The sequence below is a fragment of the Ictidomys tridecemlineatus genome, chromosome 4 (assembly GCF_052094955.1).
Source record: "Ictidomys tridecemlineatus isolate mIctTri1 chromosome 4, mIctTri1.hap1, whole genome shotgun sequence".
Lineage (NCBI taxonomy): Eukaryota > Metazoa > Chordata > Mammalia > Rodentia > Sciuridae > Ictidomys > Ictidomys tridecemlineatus.
The window spans coordinates 175,914,981-175,941,694 of record NC_135480.1 but is presented as its reverse complement, the minus strand read 5'-3'; the positions used below and the strand labels follow the sequence as shown (position 1 = coordinate 175,941,694).

General features: G+C 33.6%; 1 protein-coding gene across 4 annotated transcripts in view; it reads right to left on the bottom strand.

Moving 5' to 3' along the window:
• Zcchc7 (zinc finger CCHC-type containing 7) overlaps nt 1-26,714 on the bottom strand; it is a 225,980-nt gene that overhangs the window by 33,635 nt on the left and 165,631 nt on the right. For all 4 annotated transcript variants that reach the window (XM_021726992.3, XM_005326291.5, XM_021726993.3 and 1 more), the window contains 3 exons: nt 17,461-17,504; nt 15,962-16,087; nt 14,867-15,037 (listed from right to left, as the gene is read on the bottom strand). In XM_021726992.3, coding sequence (XP_021582667.2) covers nt 14,867-15,037; nt 15,962-16,087; nt 17,461-17,504 — 341 coding nt within the window. The remainder of the gene's footprint in view (nt 1-14,866; nt 15,038-15,961; nt 16,088-17,460; nt 17,505-26,714) is intronic.

The window sequence follows — 26,714 nt, the reverse complement described above, 5'->3', positions numbered from 1 at the left end:
TCCATTTCAGTATGGAAATGAAAAACGATGCACTGGTCTCTATCTCTAAGCTGCCTCCAAAATGAATCAGACTTCATAAAATCATTTTTCACCCAAGGTCAAATTTTAATCAATCCCTATACTCTTAATCCTCTGTAATCAGGGAAACTGACAAGCCTAATTTTTTGCTCAAAGATATTCCTCTTTGATATTCTCCTAACTTAAGTGCAGTTATGAAGGAATAAAGTTTGTCAGTAGTAGATTACATTTCAGCTTTATTTGAAAATAAAATAGTTCCCATTTCATCAGAAATGATATAAAAATAACCCAAAATAAAACAAATCAGAGATATATTATATTCAGGTTATCTTAACATTATTTCTTTTTTTTAAAAAATCTTCATATCAAGGAATAAACAATCTTTCTAGAAATGTCTTGACTGTGATTCTAGATGACTAATATTACATTAATCTTAAAAATAGTTGCTAATGTTTGTGATATACCTTCTGGTTTTTAGGTGTAGAGTAAAAAATGTGAGAAAATGAGTAAAATGAAATACAAAAACATAGTAGCTATCATCAGAGACTCCAGAGCCAAAATGGCTGGATTCAAATCCTGGATCTCCTATTTACTATCTACAGCAAGTTGTATGTCTCTTCCTCATTGATAAAATGAGAATAATAGTACTTCCTCAAAGGCCTGTTGTGAATGATTAGAAGTGTTAAGCATCAAGTCCTTAAAACAATGACTGATAATACATCAAGTGTTCAACTGTGTCAATTATTGCTACAATGACAGTTTGGTACTTTCCATACTTCCAATGAAGAAACTGATTATAGGAAAACAGCATCAATAAAATAGCTGAAATCTGAGTTGGGGTTGAAGCTCAGTGGTTGTAGCTCAGTTGCTGCATGTGTGAGGCACTCGGTTTGATCCTCAGAACATAAAAAAGATATTGTATCCATCTACAACTAAGAAAATGTTTAAAAAAGTAGATGAAATCCTATTGCAGCATGCCAATTCTGATATGTGGTCAAACTTAGGAGAAGGTTATATCTTTATCAACTTCTCACCCAACATCACACAGTTGGGTGAGATGTTGATACAGATATAACACAGGAAAAAAAAAATTCCAGAAGAACAAATTAAAAACAAAAGAAAACAAAACAAAACAAAGATTCTCACAGATGTTTTTTAAAAAAGGTGTGGTTGTGGTGCACACCCATAATTCCAATGGCTTGGGAGGCTAAGACAGGAGGATCACAAGTTCGAGGCCAGCCCCAGCAATTTAGTGAGGCCCTAAGAAAGTCAGTGAGACCCTGTCTCAAAATAAAAAATAAAAAGGGTTGGGAATGTAGCTCAGTGGTAAAGTACTCCAGTATGTATGTATGTGTGAGTGTGTGTATACGTGTGTGTGTGTGTGTGTGTGTGTATGTGAATAGAAACAGCATCTACTAAGTGCAATGTATTTATTTTCATATATATAGCTGAGGTCTACTCAATAATGCTTTTAGATATTCAAAAATACAAAGAAAAGCATATTGGATCAGAAAATCTGTCCTTGTATTTTATAAATACTGAATATAAAAATTTAAAATATCTTAACCATTGATGAAAACCCAAAATATTCCACATCATTCTCAAAAGATGAGACCTCCTTCTTCAGTTTTCAGCTTATTCACACTTACCTCTTTTTCTACAATAAAAAACATTCCTTACTAGGCTCGCTCTCTCTCACTTTCTCTTTCGCTTTTCCTTCTTAACAGAAATCAAAGATCCATTGCCTGTAAATGGAAACCAGGAAGGAGAAACTTGGGGGGAATAAATCCCTATAATTCCAGGAGTCCATCTAGCTGATTTGGTGGTCAATATATAATCCATATGCACAAGGAAAGAGAGCTCTTATTTCCTGCTCTCAAGCACCTTAACTCTCCCTTTTTTAGTTTCATCTTTATAACTTTCAACTTATTCAGAATCCCTATTTCTCAAAAAAAAAAAAAAAAAAAAAAGAAAATACTTCTGAACAACAATAAAACTTATGTTGATGGCATCCATCAATTAGAACTGTCACAAGCCCTTTAGTATTGCCAATGAACCATGAAATTCTGCGTGTTAACATTCTGAAATATTGGTAAACTAAGTCTCAAAGGTTTTACAACTTATTTTCTCTTTAAGCACACTAGAAAGTTTTAGAAGTTTTGAATTCGATTCATAAGAGATATACCACAAGGAAAATAATTTTAAAATAAAATTTCAAGAATTTTATTCACAAACTAATAATTTAAAGTCCATCAAAAATGACAAACACCTATAACACCACATAATTCATTTTAGCTAACTACATTAAATTATGTATTTATAATCATGCCCTGTTATCCAGTTCTGGTTCTTGAATTCTCATGGAATTCTGGGGTAAATTTTCTCTTCTCCCAAGATTGAGATAGCATCCTGGATGTGTCAGGTAAACAAATAATTACCTTTAGGTCCAGAGTTGTATTATTTGATACTGTAGTAACTTTCATCCAAAAATCTACACCTTAAAAAATAATATCAAATGTTATTAAAGTACTGTATATTCATTATAAAAATAGAAAATACAGGTAAACAAAAATAAATTACCTGTACTTATATCACTTCTGATAAGTACTATATTTTAGAATATTTTAAGTAAATATTTTTTAGTTATATATGGATTATAGATGGATATAATATCTTTATTTTTATTTATTTATATTTATGTGGTGCTAAGGATGGAACTCAGTGCTTCACATGTGCTAGGCAAGTGCTCTACCACTGAGCCACAACCTAGCTCCAATATTTCAGAATATTTTACCCCAAACTTTTCTCCTATATACAAGCAATACACAATTAAAAATCAAAACAATACCATATGCTACAGCTCTAAGAAAAATAAAACAAGGATCAGTCTAAACATGCAGTGAATGTATATAGTGAAAACTACAAAATTTTGATAAAAGAAACTAGCGAAGACCTAAATAAATGTCAAAACATACTATGTATATAAAATGGAAGACTTGATGTAGTGATCCACAGACTAAATCCAATACTAATAAAATTTTTTTAAACATCCAATGGAGAATTTTTATAGGCAGAGCCAATCTAATTTTAGAATTTGTACGAAAAGAGACAGAAAATAGAAGAGCAAAAGTAATTTTGTAAAAAATAACAAAGTTTAGCTAGCCATGATGGTGCAAGCCTGTAATCCCAGGAATTTGGGAAGATGAGGCAGGAAGATCACAAGTTGGAAGCCAGCCTGGGCAACTTATCAAGGCCCTGTTTTAAAATAAAAAAAAATTTAAAGTATTGGGGATATAGAATTCAATGGTATAGTGCTTGCCTAGCATATGCAAGGCTCTGGATTCAAGCCTTAGTACAGCAAAGGAAAAAAAGAAAAAGTTTGAAGAATCACGCTACCTGATTTTACTATAAAGCTATAGTCATTAATATTGTGGCATTTGTGATAAGACAGATAGATCATAAACTAGTGCACACCACAGCCATTTGATGTTTGATTTTGACAGATGTGGGAATCTTGCTATGTTGCCAAGGCTGATCTTGAACTCCTGGGATCAACTGATCCTCTGCTCAGCTGGGACTACAAGAATGAACCACAACACCCTGTTGCCATTTGATCTTTGACAAAGATGCACAATCAGTGTAACAGAGGAAGGATAGCCTTTTCAACAAATGGTGAGAAGTGAACATTAACCTAAAACCTCACACCTATACAAAGGTCAAATCAAAATGGATTGTAGGTCTGCATATAAAATATAAAACTATGAAATATCTAGAAGAATACACAGGAGAAAAAGTCTTTTTGATCTGGTGTCAGGTGGAGTTCTTAGAAATGACACCAGAAGCACAATCCATAAAAGGAAAAATTGATAAAAGGAAAAACTGGACTTCAAATTTAAAAAAAACTACTCTATCAGAACATTGCAAAGAGAATAAAAAGATAAGCTCTGGACTGGAAAAAATATTTTTGACTCAACTTATGAATAAGAAAATAAAGACCCTCATTAAAAATTGGGAAAGGTTCTGGACTCTTTACCAAAGAAGATAGGATACAAGGTTGAAAAATGAGCATACGAAAGGATTTTCAACATTATTTGCCATTAGGCAAACAAACTTAACCACAATGAAAGAGATACTATGCTAAAATAAATAACAAGACAATACAAATGCTGGTTAATTGAACTGGGGATAATAGCTCAGTGGTAGAGCACTTGTTTGCTTAGCATGTGTGTGGCCCTGGGTACAATCGCCAGTACTGCAAAAGCAAACAAACTGATTACTGATTATACTATTCCTATACTATACTAGTTACTGATTATACTACTCCTAAAATGTTTATTGAATACTGCACATTAAATAAAAAGATGGTATGTGAATAAACCCATACAAGGTAAAAATTATAAAACAAATGCAAATTCATTATAAAAATAGAAATAAAAATAAATAGACATAAAAGAACTCATTTATAATTCTGATACTATAGCAAACACTTTGGAATATTTCACTCCAAACTTTTTTCTACATACACATACACACAAATATATATACTTCATATTGTTTTGCAATTAGTATATTTCATTTAACGTACTAGCAACTTCTTTATATTTTTATATTCATATTGTTGTCATTTCTTAAGTGGTGGAATAATATTCAAGGATACAAGTTACTTAAGTCATTCCCATCAATAAATATTTTTATAAACAACTCTGAAGTGAACATTCTTATAGCTATATCTCTGTAAAATCCATTAGTAAATTTCAAGACTATCTAAATGTACTTTTCTGGTATATCTTCCTAACATTGTTTTTTTTTTTTTTTTTTTTTGCAGTGCTGGGGATTGAACTAAAGATCTTGTACATGCAAGGCAAGCACTCTACCAACTCAGCTATTTCCCCAGCAGTATTTTTTAAAAAATATTATTCATTTTTTAGTTGTAGTTGGACACAATATCTTTATTTCACTTACTTATTTTTATGTGGTGCTTAGGATCGAAACCAGGGCCTTGCATGTGCTAGGTGAGTGTTCTACCACTGAGCCACAACCCCAACTCCTAACATTAGGTATTATTGGTGAGGTATTTACCTTTCTTCATATTGAGTTGTAATAGCTTTTTATATACTACAGATAATTATTCTATCATATGTATTATAAAGAAATTGACCCAAATTGTGGCTCGTTATTTAATTTTGTTTATGGCCTCTTTGGATAAGAGAACAAACAGAAAATTTTAGGGTAAATTTATTCTCCTTTTCCTTTGTGGTTTTTGATGGTATCATTGTCTTCTAATAAGAGAGCTTAATCTCATTTATATATTGTAATAATTGATATATTTGGTCCTATTTTTCTTCTCATATTTTATGCTTTTGTTTTTTCTGTTTCTTTTGTTTCCATTTTTCCTATCATTTGGTATATTATTTGTTTATTTTCCTCATTTTAAACTAGTAATGTTAAGGTTGTATGGACTATTTTTCTTCATGTAATGAAAACAAATGGCCTTTTATTTTATGGAATTATCTGTGCTCCACATTATAATATAAAATTTAATTTTTTTCCTGAAACCATCTTGTTTAAAACCAGATTAACAAGAAGCACTCAGACATGTCCTCTATGCTTTCATGTTTTCACTGTTTACTTCTGCTTATTTTATTTTCTGACTTTTCCATTAAATTCAGAAATGATCAATTGCTTAGCTATATCATCTTTTTCCCTCAGAATCCTCCAGACTCTAGAGATGTCTCCAATGTGTTCTGGAATTTGGCAGTGAACAAGAGAAGTCTGATGTAAATCTGATTTGTGTGTGTGTGTGTGTGTGTTCGCACATGTGTATCTGTCTGGATGTATGATTTTTTAATTGTTTGACATTCAAAAATACTTGCTCATGTCTAGGCCTAGGTCTTTTTCTCTCACATACTGGACGTGTGATCTTTTGATTAGAATATCCTTTTTATGATGTGTGAAGAATGTGTCAGAACTTTCTCAAGTTTCCTATTTCCTATAGTGACTTTATTTCACTTGAGGACATATCTATTTCCTTTTGATCTACCAATTCACTATATATTCCTATGATGCTTTTTTATTGGCTAAAAAAAATAGATTTTTAAAATAAATCTAGTTAGTAATAGGAGCTGTGATGGTATGTACTAAGCATCTCTGATCAACTCAGTCATGGAAAAGTTTAGACACACTCAAGTTTTGGTTGTCTGTGAGGAATACAGAAGGAGTTACAATTACGGAGATCTACAAAGTAGGAATGTTTTGTCCAATTGAAAGCTGTTATCTATTCTTTTAAAGATCATTCCTGCCAGGCACAGTGGTGGACACCTATAATTCCAGCAACTCAGGAGGCTGAAGCAGGAGGACTGCAAGTTCGAGGTAAGTCTCAGCAACTTAGTGAGACCATGTCTGAAAATAAAAAATAAAAAGGGCTGAAGATGTAACAGAGTGGTAGAGCACCTCTGGGTCCATTTCCTAGCACAAAAACAAAACAGAACAAAAAACATTCAAATTCAATATATTAAGATAAAGGTCCTATATAAGCATTTCTAAACCAGAGAGACAGCTGTTGTGTAGTAGGAGTAGTTAGAATGGCAAGACAGAGGATTTAATATTGAGACACTGTAGTTTATTTCATAATTGATTCCTATCTAAAATATTACAGACTAAATAAAAATAATAAACCTTTAGGAGAACACAGTATGAAATAATAAACTTAAAAACTGAGTACTGGGCTGGGATGTAGCTCACCGATAGAGCACTTTTCTAGTGTGTTCGAGGTCCTAGGTTTGATCCTTAGCACTGTAGGAAAAAAAACAAAACAAACAAACAAACAAACAAAAAAACTGAGCCATTTCTTCCTCTATGTCCAAAATCATCTCACTACAATCATTAGTATTCTTAGAGTATACGCTTTTCCATATACTTGTAGATTCCATTAATATTTGTAGATTCAGGAATAATTATTTTAATGTTATTTAATTCAAAGGCCCATTAATTTAATATTCTTATTACATAATTAAGTTTCTTCAACATTTTAAATAGTTTATTATTATTATTTTGATTGAACTCAGGGGAACTAGACCACTGAGCCACGTCCCCAGTCCTATTTTATATTTTATTTATTTATCAATTTATTTTTTATTGATTTTTAAAAAATAAATTACAGTGGAATGCATTACGATTCCTACTTTGTATTTTATTTAGAGAAGAGTCTCACTTAGTTGCTTAGTGTCTTGCTTTTGCTGAGGCTGGCTTTGGACTCATCATCCTCGTGTCTCAGCCTCCGGAGTTGTTGGGTGCGAGACTCTGAACTTGGCTTAAATAGATAATGATGATGATGATTTGGTGCTGAGTATTAAACCCAAGGGTGTCAACTACTGAGCCACATCCCCAGATCTTTTTATATTTTATTTTGAGATAGGGCCTTGCTAAGTTGCTGAAGTGGGCTGTTATTGTTTTTATCAAGGCAATAATCAGCAGAAGGCTGTACAACAAACCAAAATCATAATTATTATTAAACTGAAATCTTGCATAAATAATTATATTTTTCTCTCTTTTTACACAAATGAAACAATAAAAAGATGAGTAAAGGCAAAGTTAATTGTCTCCGAGCTCTCTCTTAATTTAATCCCAGTTGGCTGAGGAAATTCGATGTTTATAATCTGATATGTATATTTTTTTGCCCAATTTACTGTAAAGATTGATCATACAGGGACAGTCCTGAAGAAAGGGAATTGCCTTTGTTCTCTACAAATTTTCCTTAACAGTTTCTATAAAGAAAACAAACCTGTTAATAAGCCTTAAGATACACTTGCAGTGGCTAACAGTAGGCAATAAGGGATGTACTATATATAGGAAGAGGGAATTCTTTAGGTTAGAGATGACCACAAAGGAAACTGTAGAATTTCAAAATAAGGGTTGGTTTCTTCTTCAAACTTTAAATGTCCTAAGTTACACAACTTCAGTTTTAAATGTAGAACTCACATAAAGTAACATACAAAAAGTTTTATATATTGGGTGAGAACAGTTCCAATTAATTATTGATTGTTGATTTTGGGATTTATTCCTTGAACAATGAACACATATGCAATTTTCACTAACATTATCATGAGTTATGCACCTGCTATCAAGAGCATAGGAGACCTCTAAGGATAGAAATCTAAATTTCTTGGGGATTTTAGGTCTCTCAGATAAGCTTTTATTAAGCAAATCAATGATCCCAATTATGTCCTCTTGCTCCAACATTATGTTTAAATAACTATAAAATGCTGTATAAAGTGAGGGCAACAAAATTACCTAAGTCTTATTTTCCTTATTTCCAAAGGCTGGTGCAATGCTCAGCTATCAGCAGAACTATACATTTAATTGAAGGTGCATATCAATCTATAAATATAATTCTGATACTTCAGTTTGTTCAGTGACCACTTTTCAGTTTCAGAATTATCCCCTTCTTTCCTTAGAATTGTGCTTTTGTATATTCAAATTATTTTGTGGCACTTTAAAGGAAAAAACAACATCAAAACAAACAAACAAAAGGGAAGGGATACATTACCACATTTTAATTATTACTTATTTTCTCTTACTTAGAAATTTTCATTAAGTACCTCTAAATATAAGTCAATGGTTTGTCTTGATTTCAAATAAAATCAACAGGAATTTAGTTTGGCCATGATTATTTGAATTCCAAAAAACCATCTGAATCTTTAATCTTTTCTTCAATTTTGTTATTTCAAGCGACTGAAACTGACAGTATATTTTTCATCACAAGTTACAGATTAGTTTCCCGTAAAAAACATGGTAGTCGACAGGCCAAAAACACAGGACTGCAAAATACCTATAGTATTCAATTAAAGCAAAAATATTTAAGAAAATTATTTGGTAACAATGCATATGTTTCGTAAAAACTAGAGTTGATTGAGAGAAACACACACACAAAAAAGAATTTCCTTTGCTTTAGAAATTTCATTTTTCTTTGAGTACGCTTGGTATTCTGAATTTTGGAAAGTCAGTTGTAGCTTGATTTTAAACATTACTAGGGAAGTCTACCTCTTAATGAGTCAAGATGACACTATCTCAGCCTATATGCTCGTGTGTAAGTTTGACAACTCTCAGAAGCAAATGGAGGGTGTGTGGAATCTATCATCTCTAATTCATTCATTGATTCATTATTCAATAATCCTACTGAGTTCCTATGTGTGTGAAGCACTGTTCTTATAAGCTGAGGCTATCAGAGTGACTATCTAAAAGCGGACACTGAACTTACATTCTAATTAGGGGAGACAGGAAAGAAAGACATACAGTTCATAGAAAAAAAACAAAGCAGGAAAGGCTGAATATGCGGAAACTTGCTATTTTAATTAGTGTGGACACAGTAGGCCTTCATGAGAAGGGGATATCTGGACAGACACAGGAGATAAGGGAGTGAGCTATGGTGGATAACTAGGGGAAGAACAAGTAAGTGCATGTTTGGGTCTTTGAAGGAATAGTGAAGAGACCAGGCATAGGAAGCAACAGGGATTACTATAGGAGATGCAGTCAAGAAGTCATATCACATATAGTCTTTGGGGGGCAATTATAAGAATTTTAGCTTTTACACCTAGAGAGATGCAAGGTCATAGTTGAGCATTTGGGATAAAGGACTGATTTAGTCTGGAAATACTTAAAAAGACTACTCTAGCCAATCACTGAAAATACAATATGAAAGAGAAAGGAATTGGGAAACTGTTTATAATAATTCAGGCAGTTGATGCTCATAGTTTGTGCCAGAATGACAGTGGTAGATAGGATGAGAAGTAGTCAGATTCTAGATTATGTTGTGAGTCACTCTTTGCAGGGTTAAAACAATGCATGAAATTAAAATGCAACAGAAAAGTAGCTTTCATAAGTGAAAAAAAAATGTGAGAAAGAAAAAATAGTCCAGAAATGGCTAGAGATTTCCTTCTTCAATTTACATTGTCTTCAAAGGTAAGAACAGGTAGAAAGTAGATAAGTGTTCAGAAGATACAGACACTTGTAGCTACTTCAAATCTATATATTTATAAGAAAACTCACTCAGCCTATCAATCTGTAGCTGGTATTTCCAAAGACAGGTGACATGTTATGTATGACAGGCACAGTGAGTTGGCTCCCTTTTATGGCCTATGTCATTTTCTATATTCTCCCAATATTATCAGCAAGTCAGTCTAAGCTTTGAGTCTTATACTTTTATCTTCATTATCTTCATTATCATCACCATGATGAACTCTCATCGATTTTTCCCATGGTTCTTAACATGTTCACTCTTCCTATTATATTAAGAGCACTGCTGGGAGGGTTGGAACGTGTCTTATTTATCCTATTTTTCTAGTACTTGGACTACACTACCTGGCATGTAGTAAGCAACCAGCAAATTTTTGTTAAGTAAACAAATATAGAAAATTTATTTAAATGATGGAACGTTGAACATGTTTTTGAACAAAGCTAGAACTAATCACTATTACACAAAGCAAAATATTTGAATTAAGGAAGTCTTTAATTCAAATCTTGGCTTAGTAGTTCAGTCAATATTCAATAAGACTGTAGAGAGGATAAGTGGAGGAAGGCATATGAATACCATTTATAGCTCCTTGGAGTAGGCCAAAAATAAATGTCCTTCTCTTAAATAGCCATGTGGACAAAAACAATACTCAAGTAACAGTCCATTCTATATTAGATAAGTATAAAATGATTTGCACTAGAGGCTTTGTATTTCCTGCTGGAAATCCCTAAGATTAAACTAAACTTAAAAAAAAAAAAAGTTGAATGTTAAAACACTAGTTTTCAATTTTATATATATATATATATTTTTTGAAGAAACATGCACCAAGTACCAATGTATATGTTAAAAAGACTACATAGTTTACATTGAATTCTTGTTTTTAAAATAAGCATACCAAGTACTAATGAGTATGTTAAAGACTATTTAGTATACACTGAGTTCTCTTTTTTAAAATACGCTTAAATTGCTAAAAATATTTTAGTATACAACAGATGAGAACTTTTTTCCTAGCATCAAATATATAAATCAAGGAATCTAGCAAAATATGTCCCATGAATTAGTTTCTCACTGAGTTTAAAAATGAGTGGCTCAAGTGCTGTGTTACCCAAAAGATGGCATGTTATTCTTGTATACAATGGTCATGTGAAGGAGTTATTTATATGGGATGAAGTAAAGCACCAAGCAGGGAATTTAAGGAAAAAATTGCAAAAGAAAGAAAAAGAATTTAGGAGGTAAGAGTTCTAATTCCACCTTATTTTGACTGACTCCATCATTATGCTTTAATAAAAAAAGAGTGGCCATTCAATAATTAATAAAGACAATGAAGCTGAGATGGTCTCCTATGAGCAGCACAGTTTTGTGGTATAACAGAACTGGTTCTGTGGCTGAAAATCAACCTTTTATACTGTTTTCCTGATCTTCAGAAGTTCTTTAAAGAGTGAAAAACTTTGATGCTTTAAATATCATGAGTTTGTTATCAAAGATACTTGTTTGATCTACAACATTTGCAGACATAAGACAGGAAACTTGAAAGATCCTCTGGGCAGGAGTTAAACTCACAGTTGCTAGAATATTAATATGTAAGCTTTCTCTATGTATATCCACGAAGTTCTTATCATTTTGCTTTGAGACCTTGGACAAAGCCTAAGTTTGCAATGTCTCAGTTTTTCTTCTGTAACGTGGGAGTCATAAATAATACATACCTCTTATGCTGGTTGTGAGGATTAATTAAATACTCAAACACAAATATCTATTGAGCATCTGTTATATGCTGAGGATACAGCAGTGAATGAAGCCCTTACCTACTCCTTCATAGTTCTTAAAACACATTAAATACTCAATTATGTCATTATCTTAGAAATGTTAGACAGAGCTCAAAGAGTGAGACTGTATGCAACTTGAATGTGCATACCCATTTTAGAATTCTTGGTACATTTAAAATTTGTTGGCAAGGTGAGAATCTACAGCAGATTCAGAATTGGGATTCTTTCCATACTCCTCATTCTTGTCCTTTGAAAGGTACTACTGGTATAGGTTGACTTTAGTAGGTTGTGGGCTATATTTTTATACTTTGTATTGTTAACTGTGGAATTTCAAATACTTTTGCTAAGAAGCTAACCTATGAGGTTATTTCCAAGCAGTTTTCATTATAGCAAAGATCTGAATGTGACTCATCACAAATTCTCTTTGCACATATGTATCTGGTACTCTTACATAACAGAGGTGAGGTGCTGGCTACTGGAACATACAAAGTAAAAGTGGAAGTTTCTTGATCTCAATTTATTAAGGGTTAGAGCATTGATAGTTATTGGGAGTTTCAGAAGTCTTCTGTGACTGAACAGAAAATCCACTAAGTGAGAAGATGAACATGACAAAGGATAGTATAAAGGATAGTATTGTCAGAGGCTATGATAATACAAAGGTGTCCACATAAAGAGGGAGAAGTAATGACTTGGAAGTAGCCATGGCAAATAAGGAAGAGGTGAAACCTATCATCTCACAAGTATATGGGTCAAGGAAGAATGAGCAGCAAGCATTTGACAGGGTTGCAAAAGAATCAATGCTTTCTGTGGAATGTGAGGTTTCAAGACAGTTCTAAATTATGTATAGGAGTAGCTGAACAGTTCTAGTACTTTTGGCTCTGCTTCCAGGTGAATCCTCCTGAAGAGGTTCTGGGTGTTGGAAGGACTCTATCAGTCATTCCACCAGAAGTCAGCAGAGTCCATCTTTGGTGAAGTTCCATGGAAATCCTACACCAGGTGGGCAGGCTGGAAACAGACTCCAGAGACTCAAACATTTATCATGTAATTACCATTGCCCCTCCACCCCCACTTCCTGGCAGATTTTTTTGGGGAAAGTATTGCCATGTCTGAAGTGGATCACAAACAGATTAACCCTATCTTTAAAATTTACATTCACTGAGATTATGAATCTTCAATACCATTTTAGATAAGAGTTTAATATATATTAGAGGCCAAAATGAAGAAGTTAAGATTAGCTATAACATTAGCTTATAGTTGATTATATAACCTTTTATTAGTAATTTTTAACTGTTCTGTACTACAGCTTATTAGAAAAATGTTTGGGATAATGTCTTGACTACTTTCTGCTATCCCAGGCAAATGAGAACATATTCCTAAGAGTTCTTTAGAACAAAGGAATAAAACACAGATGCCTTTAAACATAACTGCCAAACTAGAAAATCTTCCTAAGAAAATTATAATTGATAACTCAATGCAGAGAGCAACAAGAAAAGGACAGGATTTAGCATTTTTAAGATATGGTAAATATTGAAAAATAAATTTAAACTATTTTGGAATGAACTGACCACAATTCCATTTAGAATCAGAACAATCATAACACTCTTACACATATGTAGATAGACACATACATACATACATACATACATACATACATAAAAAGATGTTTTACTGTAGCACTGCTTAAAAATTAATAATTATGGGGATTGTGGTTCAGTGATAGAGTGCATATGTGAGGCTGGGTTCAATTCTCAGCACCAAATATAAATAAATTTACTGGAAGAATTACAATTGATAACTGTCAATTACTTACATGAAAAAACACACATATCAAACACATGTACTCTGTTTTAATCTGAAATTCATTTCAACAGAAAGCCATATTAATTTTTTGAGCAAAAGGCACACTTCAATATTAAAAAAAAATAAAAACGATATTTGTGGTTTTCCATCATGTCTTTGAGAAGTACACATTATAGGGAAAAGATTTTTTTGTGCAGAATTTTAATAATTAAGTAATGCTTGAAAAAAGAAAGATAGCTAACCCTTTCATGAATGTCCCTTTAACCAATTAGGATCAGCACCTAGGTATGAGCATGAAAAATGACTTTGCACTGATTAGCTGTTAATACAAAATAAACATATGTTACTGCATAGTAAGGGATGCAATTAAGAGCTAAAATGACAGACCCTTAATGAGACATTCATTAGGAGTAAACTGAATTTAGAAAACTATATATTCCACAAAGCTGTATTTACTTGCTTTAACAGCCCTTCTGGTCTCTGAAATTGTGATGAGAACTAGCTCCCTCAGCCTACACACATTTACAACTGATGCAATGTTCAATGGAATATTTTTAATGTGCTGCAAATAACTGAAATGTTGTCTAAATTATTTTCCTTTTACTCCTAAAAATAGAGCTATTCAGACTAGCATATTTAAAGTTTTAGATGAACTGTCCTTCTTGCCTAACGCTGTTTATTATTATACCAGTAAAAAAATCATCAATAAGCAACATTAAATCAGACTTCTTATGGATATAAGTAATTGCTCAGTGTGCATTTATTTTCTTTTTCTTTTTGGTACTGGGGATTGAACCAAGGGATACTCAACCACTGAGCCACATCCTCAGCCCTATTTTGTATTTTATTTAGAGATAGGGTCTCACTAAGTTGCTTAGCAACTCTCCATTGCTGAGTCTGGCTTTGAACTTGTGATCTTCCTGCCTCAGCCTCCAGAGTAACTGGGATTACAGGCATGCACCACTGCATCCGACATATTTTCACTTAAATATTCATGCAAATGTACATAAATTTTTGCATGTTACTTATTACATATCTCTTTAATATCAACTTTTACTTGGCAAGCACATCAAGTAAAAGGATTAGCACAAGCCTAAAATACTTAATGATGCTGCCTCCTCATGAATACTGCACTGATATTCAGAGTAATGCTTTGCAAGTTCAGTGGCCAAAAGGTTATGACTACCATTCTATACAATGCAAAGTAAAAGTTCTTTTAGGTATACTGATCATTGCAAACAGGTACACTGCCCACAATTATACGTAGTTTACTCACATCAGCATAGTGGCCTATCATATCACATCGGTCACATCGTTTTCTCCAGGAAGACCTTTCGAGACATCTATGATTGGAAGACATAGGCAAAGAACAATCTAAGCAAAATCGAGCTGGACAGGCATACTGGAGGTGTCCTCTCTCAGAACAGAGGCAGCAGGGACGGACTTTCTGTGGCAGACAAAAAGAAAATCTCTTTAGCAAAACATTTCAGTGTCAAATAGTGGAAAATTAATATTTCTTTTTCTATATAATTCCACATAAAATTATTTCTAATTTGAAACAACAATCCTGAGTATAACTGTAAAATCAAACAAAATGTTTGAACTTAAAGAGTTTTAACACAAGCTATTTATATGTCATGGTGCTGCAAAGTCCTAGTATGACTAGACTGTCAGTGGGCATTCACTCCTCATGTATTGTCTTATAGGAATATTCAAAGTGAAAAGCATCAAAGAGAAAAATAGGATGAGGAGGATATCTAGAAGCTAAGTCAGAGGAGGAGCAGATATAGAAGAAGCAGTTTTGCCTAAAACAGCAAAAACAAAGATGAAATATAAGTACTGTCTCAATTACTTGAAAAACAGTCATCTGGAAAAAGGAATAAGTAAGGTAAAAGTTTGATTAGACCTTACTATATATCAGGGAATGTTTAAGAACTTCATTTCTATGATGTCCAAAGGCTGATGTATCTGCTTAAAATAATTACAACAATATATATTTGTAAATGAATAAAATTGTAATTCTCTAAAAATGAAAATTATCCCACAATGAAACAAATTGTTTCATAAGGAATTTTGGAAGGGAAGTGTTTCAGGACTCATTTTATGTAGTCTTTTCATTTTACAGACAAGAAAACCAAGGCGGAGAGTTAAATGATTTTCCCAAGGTTGTACAATTAGTAATGGGAAGCTGGAATTAACTCCAGGTTTTTCTGATGCTAAATTTAGTGTTCTTTACTCTAGGCCGGGCTGTGAGCTACATGAAATTTAACATACATTTACAAGACAGATTTGAATTCTAAAGTTATAGGGTTTCAACACTAAAATTTTGACTTTAATAATGTAAAAAAAAAGCATTACATGTTTAACATACTTGTGGTAGAGGGCAGTTTTTGGACAAATGGCCACATTTGTCACAATTTCTACAGGTAACATTTTTGTTGGCAGAATAGTATCGGCGGGTCCATCTTCCGGATGATCTGTTATTACCTATCTGGGCCTAAGAGAGGGAAAAAAGTCAAGAATTAAAAAAAAAAAATTATTTCATACTACTAAAAAAACTTTCCTTTTAGAAGAAAATCAGTCCCATTACTGTTTTAAAAAATATTTATTTTTTAGTTGTAGTTGGACACAATACCTTTTATTTTTTTATTTTTATGTGGTGCTGAGGATCAAACCCAGGGCCTTGTATATGCTAGGTGAATGCTCTACCTCTGAGCCACAACCCCAGCCCAGTCCCATTACTTTTTAAAGAAAAAACAATTAATAGTTACATCTGTTCAATTTTGAATCCAGCAACAGAGAACTTCACGATTTCTCTCTCATTCTCTTAAAAAGAAGTAGAAAGACATCAAAGGGATACCATCATAAATATAGCTCTCTTCCTTTTTGCCTGCTCTTTCTTTTCTGTTTACATTATTTCTTCTTTTTTCTTTTTCCACTTATAGTTCAGATCTAGCAGAGGTACTGATATGCATCATTTACATACTCTGGTGGCATTCAGAGTCAAAGTCATTGCTGACTTCTGTACCTAAATCTACATCACATATTTCTGAATGAAAAGCCTGCTTAAATTTTTAGTTAGGGAATAGAGTTTTTATGATGTTCTCTTTTATAGTTATGTAACCACATAGCTGCTAAACACCTTCCCCCTTCTTTTGAACAGCACAGGGTTACTCTTAATGCCTAGAAGACTGCATTATAATTTCTAAAAGGAAAAGATCCATGCTGCTACACAGTTACTCAATTCTAGCTGCCCTATATTCTAGTCAAATTCTAATGTCTGCAAAGGAATATTAGAAAAAAATACATCATATGGAATACTTAAAGAGGAGTATATAAATCCCAACCATGCTTTTATCTCATTTGGCAGAATCCTATCTTTGACAATCTTCATCTTTTATTTGTTATTCTGCTGAACTTGCTAAGTAGGACAGTTATCTCTTAAAACTTCTATTCTTTTTTAGCATCTGTCACAAGAAGGCCAATATTTGACAAGGTCAAACACCTGCCATATCCTAAATATAGACTAACCATTTCCTTACACTGAAGAAGCAGTTATTTCCGGTGTTGATCTTTAGCAGTACCAGGACAGTGGGCTAAGAGGACTCATCAAGACAGAAGAAATAGAAAAGGAAAGAACCTATATCATTATGGCTATTAATCAGCTGATAAAAGTCAAGGCTGAACCAAATTTCTGAAAAGTTAAATCACTTACATACTGAAATCAAACTTTCTAAGCTATTTTGACTACTGCTGTTTTGAAAACATTTGATTCTTTCTAAATTTATTGTGATGAAATAAAAGGAAACCTTGTATCAAAGGAAAATTTATTAACCTATAATTCAAAATTTTAAAAACAATTTGACTTACCTCAACGTCTTTGTCACTGATGAACCAGTTTACATCATCTTCTCCTACAAAACAAATAAAATGTTACTCAACCTTGTCATCTTTAAAGCATTTACAGATAGACAATAGATCATTCAATTTGTTAGTACTCAAAGTGGATTCTAGAGGTATAGTGAGAAATGATAAATATCTTATTAAACTTTTTTTTTTTTAATCTGTGCTGGGGCTCCAGCCTTGTGCATACTATGCAAGTGCTCCACCATTGAGTTATAGCCCTAGACCTAAATACTTTAAACTCTTTTTTTTTTTTGAGAGAGAGAGAGAGAGAGAGAGAGAGAGAGAGAGAGAGAGAGAGAGAATTTTAATATTTATTTTTTAGTTTTTGGCGGACACAACATCTTTGTTTGTATGTGGTGCTGAGGATCGAACCCGGGCCGCACGCATGCCAGGCGAGCGTGATACCGCTTGAGCCACATCCCCAGCCCCTACTTTAAACTCTTAATTTTGCTCCCTAATCAGTTGTGTGGCTCTCAACAAATACCTAATGCCTTTGAGTCTGTGAAATGAGGATAACAGTATTTGCCCTGTCTACTGAAAATGTCCTATGAGAACTGAATGAGTTGCGAAAATGCTTTGAAAATCATTAACTATATACAAATATAAATTATCAGCGAAGGACCAACAATCCAAATATAAATTATCAGTGAAGGACCAACATCCAACAGAAGATGTAGAAAGAAACCTTATCTGAACTTCCTTATCTGACTCAAACAGAGCTTTACTGAGAAGCAGGTGTCCTTACCCAACATTCCTGGAGGCGTCCAGTCATGGAGATGATGAGGTAACTAAGACACATTCCAAAAAATTTGGGTAAACAAGTTTCAGCAGAATCTTCCCCACTATAATCCTCTGAACTCCTTAGTGAGTTACTCATTACTCAGTGATCCCACCAGTGTGTGAATAAACCTTGTCTTTTCTCCAGTTAATCTGCCCATTGTCAGTTAATTCACAGGTCCCAATTTAGACTTAAGTTGGTAGAAATTTTTTCCTCCCAACATTGGCATTAACTGTGTCCACTAGCTATCCATCTTAGGTGACTTTCATTGTAACATTTTAAAAAAACCAAACTTTGAATATTAGTTCATTATTAAGGTTAGGGATTTTGTACTGGATTCAATAACACCCAAAACAGTGAAACAAAGGACCAAAAAAAGGAGGCCAAATATCCAGAAGCCATTGATTATCAACCTAAAAATACAACTGTAAAATATAGAGAGGAAGAAAAAAAAAATCACTAAATTTTTCTATATCAGCTGTTTTCTTCTTTTTGTACTGTCCTTTTAAAAACTGAGGATGGCTGCCATTCCTCTGGTCCTCCCATGGCAAAGGAGGAAAAGGACCTATGACTAATGCAGAAGCTAAGGTGTCAACAAAGGATTGAAAGATTTTTCTTTCCCCCAAGGCAAAGTTAAGATTTCCTTCTACCTCCCACCTTACTACTTTCCTCTATCTGAAAAACACAAATCAAGTTTAACTCATTCTTTGAAAGGAATTTTGAAGAGACATGAAGCAATCTACATTTTCCCAGGCCTACCAGAAGTAAGTGTCTAGAAGTATGTATGTATGTATGTATATATATATATATATATATATATATTATTTTTTTAAAGAGAGAGAGAGAGAGAGAGAGAGAATGAATGAGAATTTTAATATTTATTTTTTAGTTTTTGGCGGACACAACATCTTTGTTTGTATGTGGTGCTGAGGATCGAACTCGGGCCGCACGCATGCCAGGCGAGCGTGATACCGCTTGAGCCACATCCCCAGCCCTAGAAGTATATTTTTAAAATAAAATACTTTTACTAAGAAGATCATAAGGCTGCTTTACAAAAAGACCAGTCCATAGGAAAGCAGAGATGCTGTGCTGATGATTATTTTATTTGTAAAATTTGGAGGCTGTATCCATATACTGAGAGTGGAGAATACTTTAAAAAGCAGTAGCTTGTATTCCTTCATCATCACCATCCATACTATTATTCTTTCATTCAAAAGATCCAGGTAAGGAACATGCTTTGCTATAGCTTTCAAAGCTGCCTTTTGGATCTCAGTGTTCTTCATCATTAAAATTAAAAATGACCAGATGAAATCATTTAATTATGAATGACTTAATACTGTTCTTAAAAAAGAAAGGAATACAAAGCCAATTAAACACAAAATAGCAACTGTGACTATTCCAGAACTCCCAGTAAATTTACCCATGAACAGAGAATAGTGAAAAAGGGTGTGGGAGAGGGAGATGGATTCGATTTAGATTATTTTAACATTCATTTGAATTCAACACTATTCTAGGTTATTTATACTAATGACTCCTCAAAAAATTATAATGTATTCTTAGTGTAGAAAATTTACCACTACAAAATAGACTTCAATTAGAAATAAAAGCAAAGTCATCACCAGGACTTTTAGCCAACCCCCTTCCCCATGTTTCCATTTTTTGACTCTAATAATGACACAATGACAGCTGACCAGTTGACCACATCCCTTGCTTTTTCTTTTTTCTTTTCTTTTAAACTTATCCCACTCATGTCTAAACTCCAAATCCTAATCTAACTTGTCTACAGCAACTCATCAGAAAATTAGCCAATTCCCACTTTATTAAATTCTGGGCATGGGAACTGATAGAAACCTGGTTTCCAGTCTTAACTCTGCCTCTAATTTTTGGGTGGATGTGGTGATAGGCAGATTATTTACTCTCTCTGGATCTATATAATAATGATTATGATTAAATTGCATCCATGGTACCTTCCAGCACTAAATTTCTGTAATACTATCTAATTTTCTTTTATTGCTGGAATCAAATGCACTGCTACTTAGTACAATTTACCTAAATGTTCTGGCCCTTTGCAACCAGAATACAGTGCCTTGCCTTAGATACAATTTTCCACAGGGCCTAGGGCCACTTATCTCCCATGTGTCTTCCACTCAATTCATAGAATGTAAAAACAGGCCTGTCTAAAGTAAACAACTAAGATTGCCAAAGGATGCATATTATCAATTCTTAGCTGCTTTACAAAGCCTTGGTCTTGATGATATGTGGAATTGTGACTTTTTCCAGACTTCAGTACAGTAATCAGGCAATAGCTGATATATCTTTCTTTGCATTGTATTAACTCAGTTTAGCAAATACCCACTGAAAGATTACAATGAACTAGGTGCTAAAGGGTAAACAAGGATGAATAAAAAGCTTATAGACTAATAGAAGACAAGGTGATAAATGAAAGAAGGAGTAAGAAAGAGAAGACCAAACAAAGGATAAGGTAAATTTAGGATTGATAATATTCAAATTCAAGAGAGAGAGGCAAAAAAGTCACACAAATTTGATCCATAAAAGGAAACTATTGAGGGCTGGGGTTGTGGCTCAGTGATAGAGTGCTTTGCTAGCATGTGTGAGGCACTGGGTTAAATTCTCAGCACCACATATAAATAAACAAATAAAAATAAAGATCCTCAAAAACTAAAAAATAAAAAAATAAAAGGAAACTATTGATGTATACTTTACATACAATAAAATACAGTGTTTCATTTTGACAAATGGATACACTCCTGTAACCACTCTAAAAATCAATCAGTCCAAAATGTTACTTTGTTCATATTTGCAGTTAATCCTCCACTTCAGGCAATCACTAATTTGCTTTCTGTCACAATATATTAATTTTGCCTGTTCTAGGACCCCATGTAAAGGGAATCAGACATAATGTACCATTTTGTCTAGTTTTTTTTCTCTTAACATTTATGAGATTCATCCATGTTGCTGGGCAGTGTAGTTTTGTTCTTTTTGCATAGTGGAATTCTGTTGTATGGATATAACATTGTTTAGCTATTCATCTGCTGATAAATATTTAGGTTGTCTCAAGTTTCTGGCAATTATAAACAGATCAGCACAATAAATGCAGTAAAAAAACTTTTAAAAAATTTACCTAAGCTTTTTATTTCCCTTAGGAAAATATTTAGGAATAGGATTGTTGGGTATCAAAAACATTCTCCCAAAGGATTTAAAAATCAGCATACTACAGTGATGCAGCCACATCAATGTTTATAGCAGCTCAATTCACAACAGCTAAACTATGGAACCAACCTAAATGCCCTTCAATAAATGAATGGATAAAGAAACTGTAGTACATATACACAATGGAGTATCAGCATTAAGAGAGAATTATGGCATTTGCAGGTAAATGGATGGAGTTAGAGAATATTATGCTAAGTGAAAGGGGTGGGAGGGCATGGGGAGAATGGAGAAACTTGGATTGGGCAAAGAGAGGGAGAGAAGGCGAGTGGGCAATTGGATAGGAAAGATGGTAGAATGAGATGAACTCATTACCCCGGGTACATATATGACTGCACATGTGGCATGACTCTGCATCCTCTACAACCAGAGAAATAAAAAGTTGAGTACAATGAATCAAAATGCATTCTGCTATCATGTACAACTAATTAGAACAAATAAATATTTTTTAAAAATTAAAAAAAATCCCCAAAGGATTTTTCTTGATAAGCAGATGCTGATCCATAATGGGGTGTGTGTGTGTGTGGGGGGTAGGTCAGGAATAATGGAGGAACTCTGGACTGGACAGAAGGGAATGAGAAGAGAGGAGAGGATGTGGGGGTGGGAAGGATGGTGGAATGACAGACATTATTACCTCATATATATATATGATTGCACAACTGGTGTGACTCTGCATCATGTACAGCCAGAGGAATGAGATGTTGTGCTTCATTTGTGTACAATGTGTCAAAATGCATTCTGCTGTCATGTGAAACTAATTAGAATTTTTTAAAAAGCATATCCTTCCTTTACTTTTGTAAGAAACTGGCAAACTATTTTCACAGTTGTTGTGCCATTTTATATTCTTATCAACAGTGCATGAGGGTTCCAGCAATTTCATAATCTCATCAATGGCTGGAATTTTTAATGTTAATCTTAGAATGGGTGTAAGACAGTAGTGAAATATGATTTTTTTTGGGGGGGGGGTGGTGAATATTGGGAATTGAACCTAGGGCCTTGTACATGAGAACTCTGAAAATGAACTACAGTCCCAGCCCTTTGCATTTTGAGACAGGGTCTTGATAAATTGCCCAGGCTGGCTTCAAACTTGAGATTTTCCTGCTTCAGCCTCTTGAATAGCTGGGACTACACACTTCTGCCACCGTGCCCAGCTTAAATAGTGATTTTAATGGGCATTTCTCTGGAGATTAATCATGCTGACCATCTTTTCATCTATTTATCTGACATTCTTTCATCTTCTTTCAAAAACTATGTTCAAAATTGCTGACCATTTAAAAAATTGTCTCTCCTTTTTATTGATAGTTTTCTTACTAACTTACAGAAGTTCTTCATAAATTCTGGGTACAAGTCTTTTATCAGACAAGTTATTCACAAATATTTTCTCTCAGTTATGACCTGCTTTTTAATTTAAGTATTAAGAGCAAAAGTTTAGAATTTTAAACTTGGCACAGTGGCTCATGATTATAATCCCAGTGACTTAAGAGGTTGAGGCAGGTGGATCACAAATACAAGGCCAGCCTGGGCAACTTAGTGAGACCCTATCTAAAAAGGAAAAATAAAAAGGGATGGGGATGTAGCTTAGGGGTAGCACAATTCTACTGCAAGAAGAAAGAAAAAAAAGTTAAGTCTTACATTTTAAGAAAGTTAAATTTGACAATTTTTCCTTTCATAGTTTGTTTTCTGTGCCCAAGGTAATCTCTGTGGCCAAGATTACAAACATTTTGTTTTCTTCTAGAAATTCTTTAGTTTTAGAACTTTATCCAACAAGCTGTGGATATCCAGTTGTTCTGGCATCATTTGTTAAATGAAAAGATTATCTGTTATTCAGTGAACTACTTTAGTAGCTGTGCTAAAAATCAATTGTTTGTCATTTTCTGAAAGTTCCATTATGCTATATGTCTATTGTTATATATACTATCATCTTGATTACTAAAAGTATTGAAATCATATAAGGTTTTCAACTTTTTATTTGTTCTTTTTCAAGATTATTTTGGCTATCTAGGTTCCTTAATTTTCTGTATAAATGTTAGAATAAACATGTCAATTTCTCTTAAAAAATTTGGTCTGTATTATGTTGAATCTGTGGATCAGGTGGAAAATTTTTAGCGATACCGAGACTCCCCATACACAAACATGATATAGTATAGTTCTTTCTTTATTTTGGTCTTCTTTAATTTTTCATGATAATGGCTTTTTCAATTTTGGGCCATACATTTATAATAATACAATTGCTTTTTATTAACTCACCTTGCTTTTTATTAACTCACCTTGTATCATGCAAATTTGCTAAATTCACTTAGTTTAAGAAAAATTTTGTATGCTCCTGCCAATTTTCTATATACATTTTTTTCTTTAAATATTTATTTTTTAGTTGTAGTTGGACACAATACATTTATATATATATATATATGTGGTGCTGAGGATTGAACCCAGGGCCTCACATGTGCAAGTGCTCTACCACTGAGCCACAATCCCAACGCTATATACATTTTCATATTATCTGTAAACACTTTTACTTCCTCTTTTCCAATTTATATGCCTTTTGTTTCTTTTTCTTATCTTATTGCATTATATAGGACTGCTACTATAATACTAAATATAAGTGGTGACAACTCTCTCTTTTTTTTTAAAGAGAGAGTGAGAGAGGAGAGGGGGGGGAGAGAGAGAGAGAGAGAGAGAGAGAGAGAGAGAGAGAGAGAGAGAGAGAGAGAGAGAGAGAATTTTTTTTTTAATATTTATTTTTTAGCTCTCGGCGGACACAACATCTTTGTTGGTATGTGGTGCTGAGGATCGAACCCGGGCCGCACGCATGCCAGGCGAGCGCGCTACCGCTTGAGCCACATCCCCAGCCTGATTCCTTACTTTAGAGAAAAAGAATATAACCAGTTTTTCACAATTGAATAAAACCTGGGTTTGCTGTGAACTTTTCATAGCAAGTTAAAGAAATTTCTATCTTTATCTGCTGAATTTTTAATGAGTGTTGTTGAAATTATCAGATGCCTTTTCTCTATCAATTGAGATGGTTCCAAGGTTTTTCCTCTTTCCTTGTTAATATGGTAAATAAAAGTGATTCATTTTCAAATGTTAAACCAACTCTATTTTCTGGGATTAATCTTACTTGGCTAAGATGTAGTATCCTTTTAAAAATATTTCAGAGTTAAACTTGTTAATATTTTATTAAGAATTTTATACTTGTGTTCACGAGGGATATTGACTTATTCTCTTACAATGTCTGTGCATTTTTTTAACCTCTTAATTTTTATTGCTTTTCATTTGTTCTTTCTAGATACACATGACTGTAGAGTATATTTTGACATATAATACATACATGGAATATATTTTATTCTAGTTAGGATCACATTCTTGTGGTTGTACACAATGCAGAGATTCACTGTGGTGTATTCATATATGAACACTCCAGGAAAGTTTTGTCTGATTCATTCCACTGTCTTTCCTATTCCTTTCTTCCTTCCCTTCATTTGCCTCTGTCTAATCCACATTGCATGATTTTGATATTGGGATAAAACTTGCCTCCTAAGAGTTGAGAAATAGGAAACTTTTGTATAGAATTTATCAGTGAAATCATGTAGGCTAGAGCTGGTAGGCCAGGAATTTTACTTCCAGTAGTTTTTTTTTTTTTTAAAGAGACAGTGTGAGAGAGGGAGGGGGGGGGAATTTTAATATTTATTTTTTAGTTTTTTTCTTTTGGCGGACACAACATCTTTGTTTGTATGTGTTGTAGAGGATCAAACCTGGGCCGCACACATGCCAGGCGAACGCGCTACCACTTGAGCCACATCCCCAGCCAAACTTCCAGTAGTTTTTAAAACAATAATTCCATCTCTTTAGTAGCTATGGATCCATTCAAATTTTCTATTTATTTTTGGGCCAGTTTTGATAACTTGTGGCTTTTAAAGAATTTGGTTCCTTTTTGTTAATAACAAGTGTCTTAAAGTCCTCTTCGACTAATTTCATCTGTCATTTCTGGGTTTATTTCATTTGATCTCTTTTTTCTCCTTGTTATGAATCATGTTTTCCTGCTTCCTTAAATATCTAATAATTTTCTGGGGGATGCTAGTCATTGTGAAGTTACATTGTTGAATGATTTTGTTTTCTTACTTTATAACTGCTTGGCTTTGTTTAAATAAAGCAGTTTAGCAACTTCTACATCAGCTGGACCTTTTTAAAAATCATTTGCTTTTTAGTTGTAAGTTGACACAAAACTTTTATTTTTCTTATGTGGTGTTGAGGATTGAACCCAGTGCCTCACACACGCTTGGCAAGTGCTCTACCTCTGAGCTACAGCCCCAGCCCTCAACTGGACCTTTTAAAAAGACTTTGTTGTATATCCAAAGTAGCCTTTGCTTTAGGGCTAAGTTAGTCCTACTACTAAGATATGGTCTCTGCTAAATGCCTTGGGTGTTCAATACTGTCCCTCCACTCTGGCTTAGAAGAACTTGTGTATGTTCAAGGAACTGGATATTTATACTTAGGTTTTTGCCCAGGTCTGGTGGAGTTTTGCTCCATGTATGCACAGATAAGCATTCAGTACCCTTAGCATTCAAAGTTATTCATATATAGATATCTGGAGTGATTTCTTTAGCAGTCCCCTCTTCTTCCTGTATTCTGCTCTACAAATTACAGCTTCTCCATTCACTCAGAACTTTGTTTTCTCATTTCAGTGAGATTGCCATGCTCTATTTGGGTTCCTTCTCTTGGCACCATGGTCCAGAAACTGGCTAGGTAGAAAGCTGGGTTTATTGTAGGATTCCTCTCATAAATCCTGGTCCTGTACTGCCTGTCATCCAATATCTGAAAAATTTCTAACTGATCTGTATTTAAGCTAAATGAGTAATTTTTTTCCATTTCAAATATTGCATATTTCAGCTCTAAAAGTTTCATTTGGCTTAATTTTTAAACATCTTCCATTTCTCTTATTATATTCATCTTTCCTTTTAAATCTGTATTTATACTAGCTGTTTTAAAGTCCTTATTTGCTAAATTCAACATATCCTGTCAGAAAAGGAAGTCGAGCTCTAGTTAACCCAATATGGCTGAAAGCAGATGTTTTAGAGAGTATTTTAATAAGTGAAGATGAAGAAAGACATTAGAGAGAGGGGGAGAGTAGGAGGAAGAATAAAAAAGGAAAGGTGTAAGCAATATAATGAACAAAGCAATATAATTCAGCAAATAATACAGTTTGGTTGGAATA